This window comes from Lissotriton vulgaris, chromosome 2_1 (genome assembly GCF_964263255.1).
Source record: "Lissotriton vulgaris chromosome 2_1, aLisVul1.2, whole genome shotgun sequence".
In the NCBI taxonomy this organism is placed as follows: Eukaryota; Metazoa; Chordata; class Amphibia; order Caudata; family Salamandridae; genus Lissotriton; species Lissotriton vulgaris.
Genome location: NC_141687.1, coordinates 45497186 through 45512247, shown reverse-complemented (window position 1 = coordinate 45512247; position 15062 = coordinate 45497186). Strand labels below are relative to the sequence as shown.

At 44.9% G+C, this 15062-nt stretch overlaps 1 protein-coding gene across 6 annotated transcripts in view; it reads right to left on the bottom strand.

Annotated features, from left to right (window-relative positions):
• The window catches only part of ABCB6 (ATP binding cassette subfamily B member 6 (LAN blood group)), a 268844-nt gene that overhangs the window by 36173 nt on the left and 217609 nt on the right, over positions 1 to 15062 (bottom strand). For all 6 annotated transcript variants that reach the window (XM_086954420.1, XM_086954421.1, XM_086954415.1 and 3 more), the window contains 2 exons: positions 10419 to 10495; positions 10092 to 10155 (listed from right to left, as the gene is read on the bottom strand). In XM_086954420.1, coding sequence (XP_086810546.1) covers positions 10092 to 10155; positions 10419 to 10495 — 141 coding nt within the window. The remainder of the gene's footprint in view (positions 1 to 10091; positions 10156 to 10418; positions 10496 to 15062) is intronic.

Sequence of the window (15062 nt, the reverse complement as noted above, 5' to 3'; positions counted from 1 at the left end):
TTTTGCATCCTATTTAGACACTGCTCAAGAAGCCCTTGCTGAACCCTTATCATTTCAAAGCGTTTAGCTCGGTTGCTGGCCGGCCTTCCTGGATAAGTGTCCTGAAAAGGATACTTCTTCGTGTCTCTTCTGCATTTATCTTGCAGGGTTCAGACAGCCATCTCTTAGGGTGAAGACAATGTCCACGTCCAATGAGGGTCAGAGAGGCCTCCTCCTGGTTCTTATCCACCAAAGACCTTCGTGCCCTTCCTCGCAGTGCACACCTGCACTGCTGGATCTGTTCTGAAGTGAGTTTCAAAAGTCATGATCGGTGTCCAGATGGGAACCATTCGATCTACCAAATGGCCATGATCTGGGGTGAGCCAGTGCTCTTTTTATGTTCACCCAAACTATCTCATTTCCCAACAATGAGGAGCACTTGTATATTAAGGAGCCATCCCGACATGTCCTCTGCTGGAGGGTGAGTCTTAGCACCATGAATGACTGGGGGAAACATCACTTACAACGCATTTATTACAACGCACTACCATTACAACGCAACCATTACAACGCAAACCATTACAACGCAAACCATTACAACGCATTGCGCTGGGGGGCGCTCTAGGATAGGGAATATATTTAATTTACTATCCAACACCTTCCCTACTATCCACGGGGACTGGAGTTGGAATAGTAAATTAAATAAATCACTATCCAGCGCTTACAAGCACTATGCGTTGTAGTGGTATGCGATGTAAAAACCGCGTTGTAACAGCAGGCGTTGTAATAGCCTGCGTTGTAACGACACCAATCCATGACTGGATGTCCTTGGTCTTTAAACCTGGAGAGCTTAAGGATTGATCCTTTTCATATTTATTGTAGCTCGTCTGATGTTCTAGCTCCCTCGTCTCGCCTTCCAGCTCATCTCCACTTTAATTTCTACTGGATGTCCTTTGGCTTTCACTCTTCACATTTCTCAGTTAGTTTTATCTTCTCACTTCCATTAGTTGTGCATTTGTTTATCCTTCAGATTTCTAGTCTTTCATCCAAGCCTTTGTGGTTACCTGGAGAGTGACATCAGTATGTTCCTTGTTGATTCACCTGTTCTCACCCTTTCCCCTTGCTTCCTGTGAATACCACTGTGCGTTTGTCGGTGGGTAGGTATTTGAGTGGTTGCAAAGAAGTTTGGCCTCTTTACCCCAGTTTTCCTACACTGGATTATTACGTTGCATTTCAGTTTTTAATTTAAGTAATCACGCCGCATCACTTTTTATTGAACTGACCCAGAGAAAGCAAGCCTGTTGGACCAAAGACTTCAGATTTAAGGGGTTGATGCAACTAATTGTATATCTTTTGCTGCAACCAGGGACTCACTGGCTTAGGACAGTCGGGTATTGCATCAGGGGTTCTCTCTACAGCAGCTCTGCACCTATGTAATTCACTTTCCTTTGCTAGTCGAAGCAACTCTGACCTTTAGTGTATTAAGAGAATGTATCCACGCAGTGCCAAGCGTTGGGGGAGGGTAAAGGTATCTTTAAGCCACATACTGTGCAGCCGTGAGAAACTACGCACTTTGAGAATATACTGGCTTTGCCCCATTTGACGTATTTTAAAAATACGGGCACGTTAAGCTGCCCTGGTTGAGTGCATGAAAGGTGAATCGGTGCAGCTGGCAGCACACTTTATGAAATACCTTTCTACAGTAAAGGCAGTCCTGGACTCGAATAATCACAAAGAGCTATAATACCATGCCAACTGTTTTAAATCTGTTTTAAATCCCCATGTGTATAGTTGCCCAAATTGTGTCTATACTTTTTAAATCGCAGAGTAATAGTGTGATAAATCTTTATATACCCTTTCATAATATTGGAACTTATGCACTTTATATTGTTTTTATATGGCTCGATTGCAATGATTTTAAGTATTTGTGCAATAAAAAATTTCTATCTACCTGACCTTTAGTTTTTTTGAAATTCCTATAATATCTTCGCTTCTTATATTTTCCTAGTCCTGCTGGTAGGCCATAGGTAGACTGAAATCCACTGTTTGGCAGTTGTGTCTCTTATTCGCCATTCTTTTAATTCCGTCACCTATTTCTGTTTCAAATTGTATTTTATTCCATTAATTAATTGCATATGTATTTTAATATAACAGAATTATTATTATTTGATTAATTGCATGCAGCTGGCTTACTCATTGGGATGAAAGCGGAGCTTTACTTTATGTAAAGAAAAAGATATTACTTACCCAGCAAACATCTTTTCTTGGCATGTACAGCTGTAGATTCACATGGTTTGCATACTCCTGCCATCTAGTGTTGGGTCCGGATGTTTGCAAGTTGTTTTTCTTCGAAGAAGTATTTCCTAGTCACAAGGTACGTGATTCCTCCTTTCGGTGATAGTGCGCATGAGCATCGACTCCATTGTTTGATTGTTTTCCCGCAAGAGGGTGACAATGGATGTTCATGCGTATAAATGTATAATGAAGAACTGCAATAACTACAGGTGCCCGGGGAGGCGGGTGGGCGCATGTGAATCTACAGCTCTACATGCCAAGAACAGATGCTTACTGGGTAAGTAACATTATCCGTTCGAGGCATATGTGCTGTAGATACACATGCTTTGCATAGACTATACATGCAAAAACCACAGTTGATGGACAGAATGCAGAACAATGTCATACATTCACCCCAGTACAGAGATCTGGGCCTAAATCCATTGTTTTTTTGCACTCCACACCACCCCAGTTCAGACATGGCGATATTCAAATCAGTCTGACCCTGTGCCTCATGGGAACAGTCCAGCCCGAACTGCCAAGCCATGCCTTCCCTGGACCGGAAACAAGCTTCCGAGGACCGGTTTCTGGCATTCCATAGACTATACAGCAGTACACTACCAAAGCAGTGGCTAACCTGTAGATGTGGCAGTTGTTTGGAACAGTGTTATTAGTACTTGGCTTGGCCTACATTAGCCTGTTGAAGTTCAACAAAGCTACACAATATTATTTGGTAAATGTGTGTGGTGTAGACCATGTAGCTGCCTTACATATATCAGCTAGCAGAATATTACCTAAAAAGGCCACAGAAGCCCCTATTTTGCGAGTGTAATGCGCTCTAGAGGGTATGGTTAAAGTTCTTTTAGCTTTAGCATAGCATGTTTGAATACATTTAACAATCCATCTGGCAATACCAGATTTAGAGCAAGTATTGCCTTTGGGAGGTGGAGCAAATGCAGTATTTTGTCCTATCTATATAGTACAGTAAAGCTCTTTTAACGCCAAGAGTGTGAAGAGCGCGTTCTGCTACAGAAGCAGGCTAAGGAAAGATAACTGGTAACTCAACCAACTGAAGAGTTTGAAACGCTTTGAGTGCTAGAAAAACTGCTAAAAGCTCTAAATAGTTGATGTCCAGAGTCTTGTGTTTGTTGCTCCACAAGCCTTGTATTGTATAATCTTTGAGATGAGCTCAGCAACCTGCTAGAGATACATCTGCTGTGAGCATGATCCGTGGAAAAGGGTCCATGAAAGGCCGGCCTGCTGATAAGTTTTGTGGGTTCCACCACTGCAGAGAGCGATGGGTACTTACGTCTAGATCGGTTAGTAGACCCTGTGATTGATTGCACTGACATGCTAAGCACTCTTGTCGGGGGCGCATGGGAAGCCTTGCATGGGGTTCATTTGCGATGCAAGACGCCATCATTCCTAGCAGTTGCATGAACACTCTGGCTGGTAAAGCTTGGTTGGGGTTGAAACTGTAGAATTATAGCCTGAATATTGCGTATTCTGGCTATATTGGGAGAGGCTAGAGCTTTGACTGTGTCTACAGTGACTCCTAGATAAAACTGCATCTGGGACGGCTGCAGGTGAGATTTTCCTTTTGTGCATTGGTGGTGCAACCCACTTGATGAAGTAGATCTATTGTGATCTGTGTGTGCTGTAGACAGTTCTGGTGAGTGCTGGCTTTGATAAGCCAGTCGTCCACTTAGGGGAAGACATGAATCTGCTGCCTTCTGAGAAGAGCTACGACCACCGCCAGACATTTGGTAAAAACTCTGGGCGCTGTAGTCACTCCAAAGGGAAGCACCTTGAACTGGTAATGCTTGCCTGCTATCACAAATCTGAGTTATTTGCGATGAGTTGGATGAATTGGAACATGAAAATATGCATCTTTTGAATTTAGAGTAGACATAAAATCTGCTGAACATGTGAAAGTGCTCGGGCAGTATATAACAGTTTAACTCTCGGAGATGCAGAATAGTTCTTAGGGAACAGTCTTTTTTGGGAATGAGAAAATACAGAGAGTAAACGCCTAAGCCTTGGTACTGTATTGGAACCGGCTCTATTGCCCTTATTAGTGAGAGAGACTGGACCGCTTGTTTTAGCAAGTGCATGTGTTCTGGGGCAACTTGTCAGGTGGAGGTGGAATGTTTGGGGATTACTGGTAATCTCCAGGCAATAACCATGTTGGATAATTCCAATCTGTTATAAACTGCCGAATGGGGACAAATTGTTGACGTCTCCCCCCGACAGGTGTAGTGTAATCGGGGAGGGGGGAGCATGAGCAAATCACTGTTTGTTGGGGGAAGGGGAGTTACGGGGTGTGTTGCCCTTACCCCTACCCTTGAAGTTGTTGCCTCTATAACCTCCTCAAAAAGATCCTCTGGTGAGGACTGGTTGTTACCTTTGTAATTTGAGGTATTTTGATCTGGGGACGGGGTTTTGGACCCTCCTCTGTAAAAGGAACGACAAAAGGAGCCTCTGTTGGACGGAGACTGGAGCGCCCCCATAGATTTGGCTACCTCAGTGTCTTTCTTCATTTTCTCGAACGCTTGATCTACGTTAGGACCACATAGGTGTTCCTTATCAAGGGGTGTGGTAAGGATGGATTGTTGGACCTCCGGTTTAAACCCTGAAATCCTTAACCAGGCGTGTCTCCTAAGCTGGATGCTGGTATTAATCTCTCTAGCTGCGGTGTCTGCAGCATCTACAGCACATTGTATTGAGGAATTAAAAATGAGCTTACCTTCATTTACTAAGTCCTGTGCCTTAGCCTTATGCTCATCTGGGAGATATTGGAGCACTTACTCCAATTCATTCATATCTGGCTAAAAGACCCTGCGTATTCGCAATGCCCCATCAATGCAGCTATGCGCTTGACAGAAGCATATTTTAACTTGGACTATTTATCTGGCAGAGGAGCATCTCCTGATGTCTGAGAATTAGCCCGCTTACGAGCATTAGACACTACTAGGGAATATAAGGACAACTGGCCCTTGATAAATATAGGGTCTGTAGGAGAGGCCTTATATTCTTTATCCACCCTAGGAGATGTGTGCTCTGGCTGGGTCTTTAAAAATCTCATCAGCATGGTGCATCATGCCTTTAAGCATGGGAAGTGTTTGTGATGACCTGTGTGTGGATGTTAAAGTTTCAAACAAAAAATCTTCTTTTAGTGATTATTTGTTCAATGCCACCCCATGATATTGTGCAGCCCTGGCAATGAGTTCTTGATGGGATGCATTGCCGTCTGGAGGAGATGGTTTGGCTGGGTGAAGGTCTGGATCATTATTACCTGGGGGATTAATTGTGTAATCTGTTCATGGATCTGTTGGGAGATGTATCCCTCATCATCAGCATCAACATCCTCATGATGAGATTGCAGGGAATCCTGAGGTGTAATTTGCAAGAGATTCTCAGGTGGAGAAGGCGGTGGTGGAGGCAGTGGTGGTGATGGTAGATGAAAAGGACTTGTAGCCACAGATTTTTTCTTTAAAGGGATCTTGTAAGAAGTGTCCTCCTCCTGAAACTTGCATTTTTGAGGTGGTTTTGTGTGAATATGGCCAGTCTCTGGGTTAATATATAGTTTCTTCTGTTTAGGATCTGGTAGGAATAGAATAATGTCCACTTTTGGATCCGAAGGTGCCTCTTTCTGTTTCGAGGCCAAAGTTTTAAGTTCTGGTAACTTCAGTGCCGGAGGAAGCTGGCCTTTCGGCGCAGAAGGTTTTGGCTCCGAAGGTTGCTTGGTTTTCAACACAGAGGATTTTGGCTCTGGGACAGACTTGTGTTTGGAACCGGAGGGCTTCAATTCCAAGGAGGACTTTTTACAACTCTGTACCGAGCCAGAAGGCTTGACTGGTTGTTTCAGAGCCGGGCCCAGAGGCAGGGCGTGGGAAGCATTATCTCAGGTGGCAGAGGTGGTGCCGAAGCCTTGTGTTTTTTGGGAGTTTGTGGGGGTAAGGGATCTTCTGTACTCATGTCACCTTATCCCTGTGGCAGTTCTTCGGCGTCGAGGTCTATATCGAGCTCCAATTCCAAGTCTTGTTCAGAGAAGGCTTCCTCCTCCTCTGTCGCTGATGCATCAATGTCTTCTTGGCCAAAATCTTAGCAAAAGATGTTTGGCTTATCTTCAATGCCTTGATGCTGCATCTCTCGACGTAGAGACCGACGATGGCAAAGAGTTTTCTTTGATTGGAATGATCTGCAATCGTCACAGGTTTCTTCTTTGTGCTCGGGAAACAAGCACAAGTTACACACTTTGTGTGAGTCAGTGCGTGGATATTTCATGTGGTACCCAGAACAGAATTTAAACAGAGTCCGATGCATCGACGGAGAGCTGACTCAGCACGGTTAGGCCCGAAGGCCGGCTACAAAGCTTTCCGATCGAAAGTCTATTCCGTTGTCAAAACGATACACGGAAAAGTGGGAACTCGTACGGAAACAATACCGTCGAGGGTAGAGAGGATTGCGCGTCGAGCGGAACCCGAAGACCGGTTTCAAACCAGAGCGCAGCAATACATTACTGATGGCAACAATGGAGTCGATGCCCATGCGCACTATTACCGAAAGGAGGAGTCACCTTACCTTATGACTAAGAAAGACTTCTTAGAAGAAAAACAACTTGCAAACATCCGGACTCAACACTAGATGGCAGGAGTATGCAAAGAATGTGTATCTACAGCACACATGCCCCGAACATATAAAAATAAGCCATGTGAAATAAGACATACTTGTGCTTATTTGTAACCGAGTCTGCGGAAATTAAAGAACTGCAGATTCGACTGGGAGAAGTTTGGTATTATAATGGCCAAGATCTCTGCTGCTGTGGGATTTCACGAAAGACATTTGGGCTCTACTGGGAAGAACCGAAATAGTGAATGAAGCAACATTTGAAAATAAATTGGCACTTTTCAGAAATTGTATATAATATGAAGGACAATGGTTTAAAACCGTAAAAAGATGGTATAAAACAATGTTTTAAACTGTAACTGCGGTTTTACAGCTCAGGCTATGCTACACAATAATTCCCTGAAACCTCTCGCAGTCTAGTTGTTGGGTCCTGTATAGCATTTTCTTTACTTGTAAGAGGTAACAAGCATTGGCAAAGTCATTAGGTCTCACCTATGAAAAAGTTGTTGGCTTTGCCAATATGGTTTAGCAATGTTGTACACCAGCGTCACTGCTGTTCAGCATGGCTAAAAGTTAGTGGGGTAAAGAGGGTGTAGTGCGCAAAGTGAAGTAGAGTAGAGTTTTATGGAGTGGTGTACAGTAGAATTGTGTGTAGAGTCATAGAGTGGTATAGAATGGAGAGGTATGTAGAGTGTTGTAGAGTGCCATGGAGGGAGTAGCGTGTCAAAGAGTGGAAGGGCGTATAGTAGAATAGAGTTGAGTAGCGTGTCAGAGTGGAGTAGCGGGTTGTAGAGTGGAGCGGCATAGATTGTCGTGGAGTGATGTAGAGTAGAGTGTTGTAGAGTGGAGTGGCATAAAGTGTCAGAATCGAGTGGCGTGGAGTGGAGTGGCATAGATTGGAGCAGTAGAGTGGAGTAGTGTGTTGTATAATAGAGTGGAGGTTAGTAGCATAGCGTGGCTTAGAGGGAGTTGCGCAGAGAGTCGTAGAGTGCACTAGTGTCACAGAGTGAGTAGCGTCTTGTAGAGTGGAGTAGGGTTTAATGAAGTAGAGCGTCATGGAGTGGAGCATCGTGGAGTAGAGTAAAGGGGAATGTCAGAGTGGACTAATGTGAAGTGGGGTAAAGTAAAGTGGTGCAGAGTAGATTGGCGTAGAGTGCACTGGCTTTGAGTAAAGTGATGTAGAGTCCATTGGCATAGAGGAGATAGGAGCAGAGTGGCGTAGACTTCAGTGGCATAGAGCACAGTGTTGCGGAGTAGAGTGTATTAGAGTGAAATGGTTTAGAATGGCTCAGAGAGCATTGGTGTAGAGTGCAGTGGCGTAGAGTGAAATGAAATGAAATGAAGAGTTTATGAAGTGCAACGTGATCCGGAGGTATCTAGGCGCAGGCGACCCCAGAAGACAGTTCTTTCCTAAATGATGTTACTGGTATAGCCAGGTCTTTAACACCTTGGCTGCTAGAGGTTTTCCCCCCCGGTGCTGGATTCCCAGATCTACCATTGTTCATGACGAGCTCAGCTCGTCATCAGCACAGCTCAACCGTGCCTCATGACGAGCTGAGCTCGTCATGAGCATCAAAGGGGTTAAGCGCTTCCTAAATTTGAGCAGGTTGTATTCATTTTTCAGGCTGGTGGGCAGGGAGTTCCACAGTTAGTAGTGGTGTAGGAGAAACTTTTACCTCCCCATTATGCTTTTGAAATCTTGGGGATGATGAGGTTGCCACTGTTGGACGATCTAAGTGACCCGCCTAGGATGTAGGGTCTGAGGAGTTGCCATAATTGTCGAGTGCTCTTACCATGTATGGCCTTGAACGCAATACACAGGACTTTAAATTAGATGCACTTGCCGATCGACAGCCAATTACACTCTGCGAGGGCCTTGGAGGCAGAGTCGAATCAAGAGAGCCCGAGCCGAACTTTCGCAGCAGCGTTTTGAGTAGTCTGCAATTTTTGTAGACTGCGTTTGCTTGCACTAGTCAGAAGAGCATTGCAGTAGTCTAGTCTTGAACTAATCAAGGCTGTGACCACTTTTTTCCTGAGCTCAAGTGGGATGAAAGGAACTATTTTCTTCTAGATTTTAAGAATGAAGAAGCATGTTGCTGTAGTGTGGTTGAGCTGGGGTTCGAAGGAGAGCCTGGTGTCAAACAAGACTCTCAGATTCTTAACCTTATCAGCTGGTGTAGGGGGAGGGCCCATGTGACTTGGCCACCAGTTGCCTGACCAAACAATAGGTGTATTACCAAAAAGCATAACTTCTGTTTTTCAAGGGTTGAGCTTAAGACAGTTTGTCTGCAGCCACTTCTCAACATGACATATGCAGCTTTTAAATCGGGACACCGTGTCTACGGATGAGCTGTTGACAGGCACTATGATTTGCGTGTCATATATTGTACAGGGTTGCTCATGCACACCCCCAGTGTCCAGCTTAATTGTCACGTAAATCCTCTCACTTTGAAGACAGATAAGGAAAAGTAAATACCAAGCTCCCTTGAAGACAGAGCCAGACATTTGACCTCGGTCATTGAAAGCACAGCAAATGTGACAATATAGGAACAAGATTTAAAGGCCTGTTTATAGAAATCAAGCACTGGTGGAAGAATACAGTAAATAGTGTTTAGGCAATGGAAGGGGCAAACTCAAGCTAGACAGTCTAAAACAAATAGAGCCAGCAAATAGAAAGTAGGCAAATGTGAATTACAAAGCCAATGGTAAGCAGAGGGCAGAATGCATTCCCTGGGAAGTATTCCGAATATCTTCCAAGATGTCGTTATCAAACCAGAACGCTGCGCTGTCTGGTAGGCTTCGACCTAAAATTTGTGGCTTTTGACAACAGGCGCAACGGAAATCAAGTGTGAAGCCAACAAAGAGAACTAAATGCACGCGTCTCATGGTGGCATTTCCATGGTCAGGCCTTCCAGCAGGAAGAATTCAGCCCCGGAGGAAGTTGTTGTACTGTGGTCAAGCAGAGCCGGGACATTTGTGACACCTTTATGAGTCTGGTTGTCCAAAGCAGTTTGCATTCTGGGACATGTAGTTTGTGCTTGAGGACTATACATAGAAAGGTAAATGCAAAGCCACCCATTCCCAGGAAAGCTAATTCTGCCAGTTGGAAAAACACAAGATGAGTGTCACATGTGTCCCTGCTTCGCTGTGTTGTGCTCCAGTCTTACTACAGTACTTCCAGCCCTGGTCCAGCGAAGCAACAGACTCACCTCCTCTTCCTCGTTGAAAAGTTCAAACATGTTCTCCATGTCGATGAAGGAGGTCTGGATCATCCTGCGAACGAAAGGAGAGCACACATGTGGTTGTAAGATAGCTTAGTGAGTAATATACCAGCTGCTGTGATCTTGCGCAACTACGGTCACAAGTTTGGGACCCTGCAGGGCATACCAAGCCCTTCATCCTTAGGCCGTCGATAAAACGGGTGACATTTAATGTGTGCTATATGCATTCAACAGAGCGGGAGGGCAGAGTCCCTCTCCCCTACATCTCAGCGGCTACACCCACTCGGAAGGTGAGCCAACACACATCTTTCGTACCTGTAGTAGGTGCCAAACCAGTTGAGCGGGGTGTAGAGCTGGATGATGTAAGTGCCAAACAGGACGTAGTCCCCCACCTGCAGAAAAGACCCCCAAAAGAGCGAGACATACATCAGTCAACCGTAGAGAGAAGTGAAACTCAACAGCAAACAAGATACTCTGCACTCCAAATATTTTCAACGGACGCAAGAACAAGGTTTGTGTGAAAATATGATGAAAATTAGATAAACAAACGAAGTCTTCAGACAAAGAGCAGAAGACCCGAGAATAACAGCAACACAGGGGTGAAAAGTGACCGAAGACAAAAAGGAGAAGCCGCAAGAAGAGAGAAGAGACACTGAAAAGAAAGATCCAGGGAAAGAAGTGATAAGAGTAAGGGGTGCCAAGAAATCATGAAATATATTTATTCATGCTTTAGCTAATTAGACCCATACATGAACAGTGCAACACTATGAATAACAGTCACATCAATAAAAAAATCCGATTTAAACAACAGTTGCAATAATTAAAACGCAGCAGGTGAAACGCACTACAAAAGACATACGATCTAGATACCTAAAACACTACAAGCTAAAAAGAATAAAGTGCATAGAACAATAAACAAAGTGCTTCAAACACAATGCAATATGTGGCACACGCAGTCTGAGGGATTACAAATTCTATACCTAATGAATTGGTTTAGAGTAGAACGTGTGGTGCAGTATGTAACAAGGATGTGATGGGCACGGTTTAGGACAGAACACATGGTGCAGTATGTAACACGCATGTGATAGGCACGGTTTAGGACAGAACACATGTTGCAGTATGTAACAAGCATGTGATGGGCACGGTTTAGGGTAAACTGCATGATGCAGTATGTAACAAGAATGTGATGGACACGGTTTAGGGTAGACTGCATGATGCAGTATGTAACAAGCATGTCATGGGCACGGTTAAGGGTAGACCGCTTGATGCAGTATGTAACAAGCATGTGATTGGCACGGTTTAGGGTAAAACGCATGATGGAGTATTTAACAAGCATGTGATGGGCGTGGTTTAGGGTAGAACACATGATGCAGTATGTAACAAGCATGTGATGGGCACGGGTTAGGGCTGAACGTTTAACGCGGTATTAAACAAGCATGTGATGGGCATGATTTAGGGTAGACCGCATGATGCAGTATGTAACAAGCATGTGATGGGCACGGTTTGGCCAGAATGAATGATCCCGTACGTAACAAGCATGTGAGGGGCAGGGTTTAGGGCAGAACGCATGATGGAGTATGTAACAAGCATGTGATGGGCACGGTTTAGGACAGAACACATGATGCAGTATGTAACAAGCATGTGATGGGCACAATTTAGGACAGAACACATGATGCAGTATGTAACAAGCATGTGATGGGCACGGTTTAGGACAGAACACATGATGCAGTATGTAACAAGCATGTGATGGGCACAGTTCAGGGCAGAATGAATGTTGCAGTATGTAACAAGCATGTGATGGGCACGGTTTAGGACAGAACACATGATTCAGTATGTAACAAGCATGTGATGGGCACAGTTTAGGACAGAACACATGATGCAGTATGTAACAAGCATGTGATGGGCACAGTTTAGGACAGAACACATGATGCAGTATGTAACAAGCATGTGATGGGCACGGTTTAGGACGCATCACACACTTAAAGAAAGACAATCAGCCAAATTGGCTCTACTAAAATGCGCCTGCGGTTTCCGCCTGATTGTAGGTTGCTGGAGTTTGATATTGTCTTCTATGAAGCCAAACCCTACTTCTGCGTGGCAACAATTAGTTGGTGCTGATTGAGGGATGGGCAATAAATTCTTGTTAAACTGTTTTCTATTTTCCGTAAGCAGCGCTTTTGGTGTAGCCCCACACACCCGCACCAAAAGTACAGAAAAGACAAACATTTGCTCTTACAAGTGTGTACAAATTCACCCACTGGTTTGTGACCAAGTCTTTTGGCAAATCGAAGTACGGTCTCAATAGACTTTTGGAACTGTAATGCTCTAATATTAAATAAAAACTTTAAATTAAAAGCAAGATGAAAAGGGAGGCCAAATAGGTAAAATGTGGGACTTTGACAATTTCTGTCCCACCAAGCAATCAATCAATTAGGGTTTTGTAGAGCGCACAACTCACCTGTGAGGGCTTGAGGGTCTCTGCAGGGATGGGGGTAATAAGGGGGGGAGGGGCTGAGCAGCTTCGTGGGGTCATTCGAAGAGCCACTACAAAGCATAAATGTCCTGGTTTTTGATAGCTTGGGTCGACCTTTCATTATAAAAGACTTAGTTACTTAGTTACATTTGTCCTTAACCCTAAGTCTGCCATATACATATTAAACGCATCTATAAGTGTGCGTAAGCCACTGGCTGCTCCCGTTATTAGCACTGCATCATCTGCGTACAATAGTACTGGTACAGAGCGAGAGACAATTTTTGGCTTATCTTTTCCTCTAGTACATAAATAGTCTTCGAGACCGCTGATGTAGAATAAAACAAAGGAATGGGGCCAGTACACAGCCTAGTCTGACCCCTACAACAGAACGGATTTTATTTGAGAGATCTCCTACCCTACTATATTGAATTTTAGCTGTTGTATGTGCGTGGAGCCTGTAGTAAGTTAACAGCCTTTATGTATGTTTGTGCGATAACATACAAATGTAAATTCTGCACCACAGTTCCTAACGAACAAGTTACTTACCTTTGGTAACACTTTTTCTGGTAGATACAGTATCTGCCTGTGGATTCCTCACCTTGTGAATATCCCCCTTGCGTCAGAAACGTTCGGAAAATTATTTGTAGCACGCCGGCGTGGACGACGTCATAGGAGCACGGCATCGCGCCCGACTCCGTCGGACGTCACCGACTCCATATTAGGCCTACATCGGTGTGATGACATCAGTTCCGCCCTTTTTTCCGTGCCTTCAAGGCACCCGGACGGACCAAGGACAGTAGATATATACAAATGCATTGTACACAGTACATACATTTCAAAATTATACACACATAGTGTGTAGCAAAGGTAAGAAAACCCATTTCAAACATATACATAAATATACAAAAATGTACATAAGTATAGGTAAAGCAGAGTGGACAACGGGGAGGCGGGTGGGTCAGTGAGGAATCCACAGGCAGATACTGTATCTACCAGAAAAAGCGTTACCGAAGGTAAGTAACTTGTTCTTCTGATAGATACATCTGCCAGTGGATTCCTCACCTTGTGAATAGAGTCCCACAGCAGTCCTCACTCCCGGAGGAGGGTGTCCACCCTGCTATACCAAGAAATCTTGGAGGACAGAGCGTGCAAAGTGGCCGTCCCTCTTCACTTCGGTATCCAAGCAGTAATGCTTCGCGAAAGTGTGGAGGGAAGCCCAAGTCGCGGCTCTGCAAATGTCCTCAACAGGTACACCTCTGGACAATGCAGAAGTAGCAGACCTTGCCCTGGTAGAATGAGCTCTTATACCCTCAGGAGGGTCCTTACCCGCCAGAGAGTAGCAGATCTTGATGCACAGAATTATCCACCTGGAAAGTGTGCGCTTGTGCACCGCTCTACCCTTCCGGCAGCCAGCAAAACCAACAAACAGCTGGTCATCCACTCGAAAGTCTCTTGTTCTATCAAGATAAAAGGACACCGCCCTCTTAGGGTCCAGACGGTGCAGTCTCTCTTCCTCCTTGGAAGGGTGAGGGGGAGGATAGAAGGTAGGAAGGGTAATGGACTGTCCTAGATGGAAGGGAATACCACCTTAGGCAGAAAAGCAGCCCTGGTCCTAAGAACCATTTGATCAGCATGAATGGTCAAGAATGGGGGCTTAAGACTAAGAGCTTGAAGCTCACTTACCCTCCTTGCCGAGGTGATCGCAACTAGGAAGACCGTCTTAAAAGACAAAAGCCTCATGGGACACTTGTGTAAGGGTTCGAAGGGAGAACCCATCAAGAATGTTAAGACAAGATTTAAGTCCCATTGGGGCACGATAAATGGAGAAGGAGGGAACTTATTAGTGAGGCCCTTCAGAAACCTCAAAACCACTGGAGATTTAAAAAGAGACGGCTGATCCGGCAAACAGAGAAATGCCGACAATGCCGAAAGGTAACCTTTGACTGTGGCAACAGCAAATCCTTGCTGCGCCAAAGAAAGAGCAAACTGCAAAATATATCTGACAAGTGAGCCCCCAAAGGGTCAACATCCCTCTCCCTACACCAAGCAACAAATTTAGACCACCTATATGAATAGATGGACTTGGTGGAGTCACGCCTGGCCGAAAGAATGACATCCACCACATCGTGAGGGAGAGAAAAGGAATTCAGGTTGCCCCGTTCAATCTCCAGGCATGAAGGTGTAATGTAAGGAGGTGGGGGTGTAGAACCTGCCCCTCCTTCTGAGAGAGGAGATCTGCCCTGAAAGGGAGACGGAGCGGCGGATGAGAGGAGAAGTGGAGTAGATCCGTATACCACACCCTTCTTGGTCAATCCGGGGCGACTAATATGACTTGGGCCCGGTCCTGGCGAATCTTCCTCAGAACCCGAGGATAGGGTATGGGAGGAAACACATAAAGGAGTTGACTTCCCCAACTCAACTGAAACGAGTCCCCCAAAGCTCCTTGCATCGGATACTGGAGACTGTAGAATGACAGGCAGTGAGCA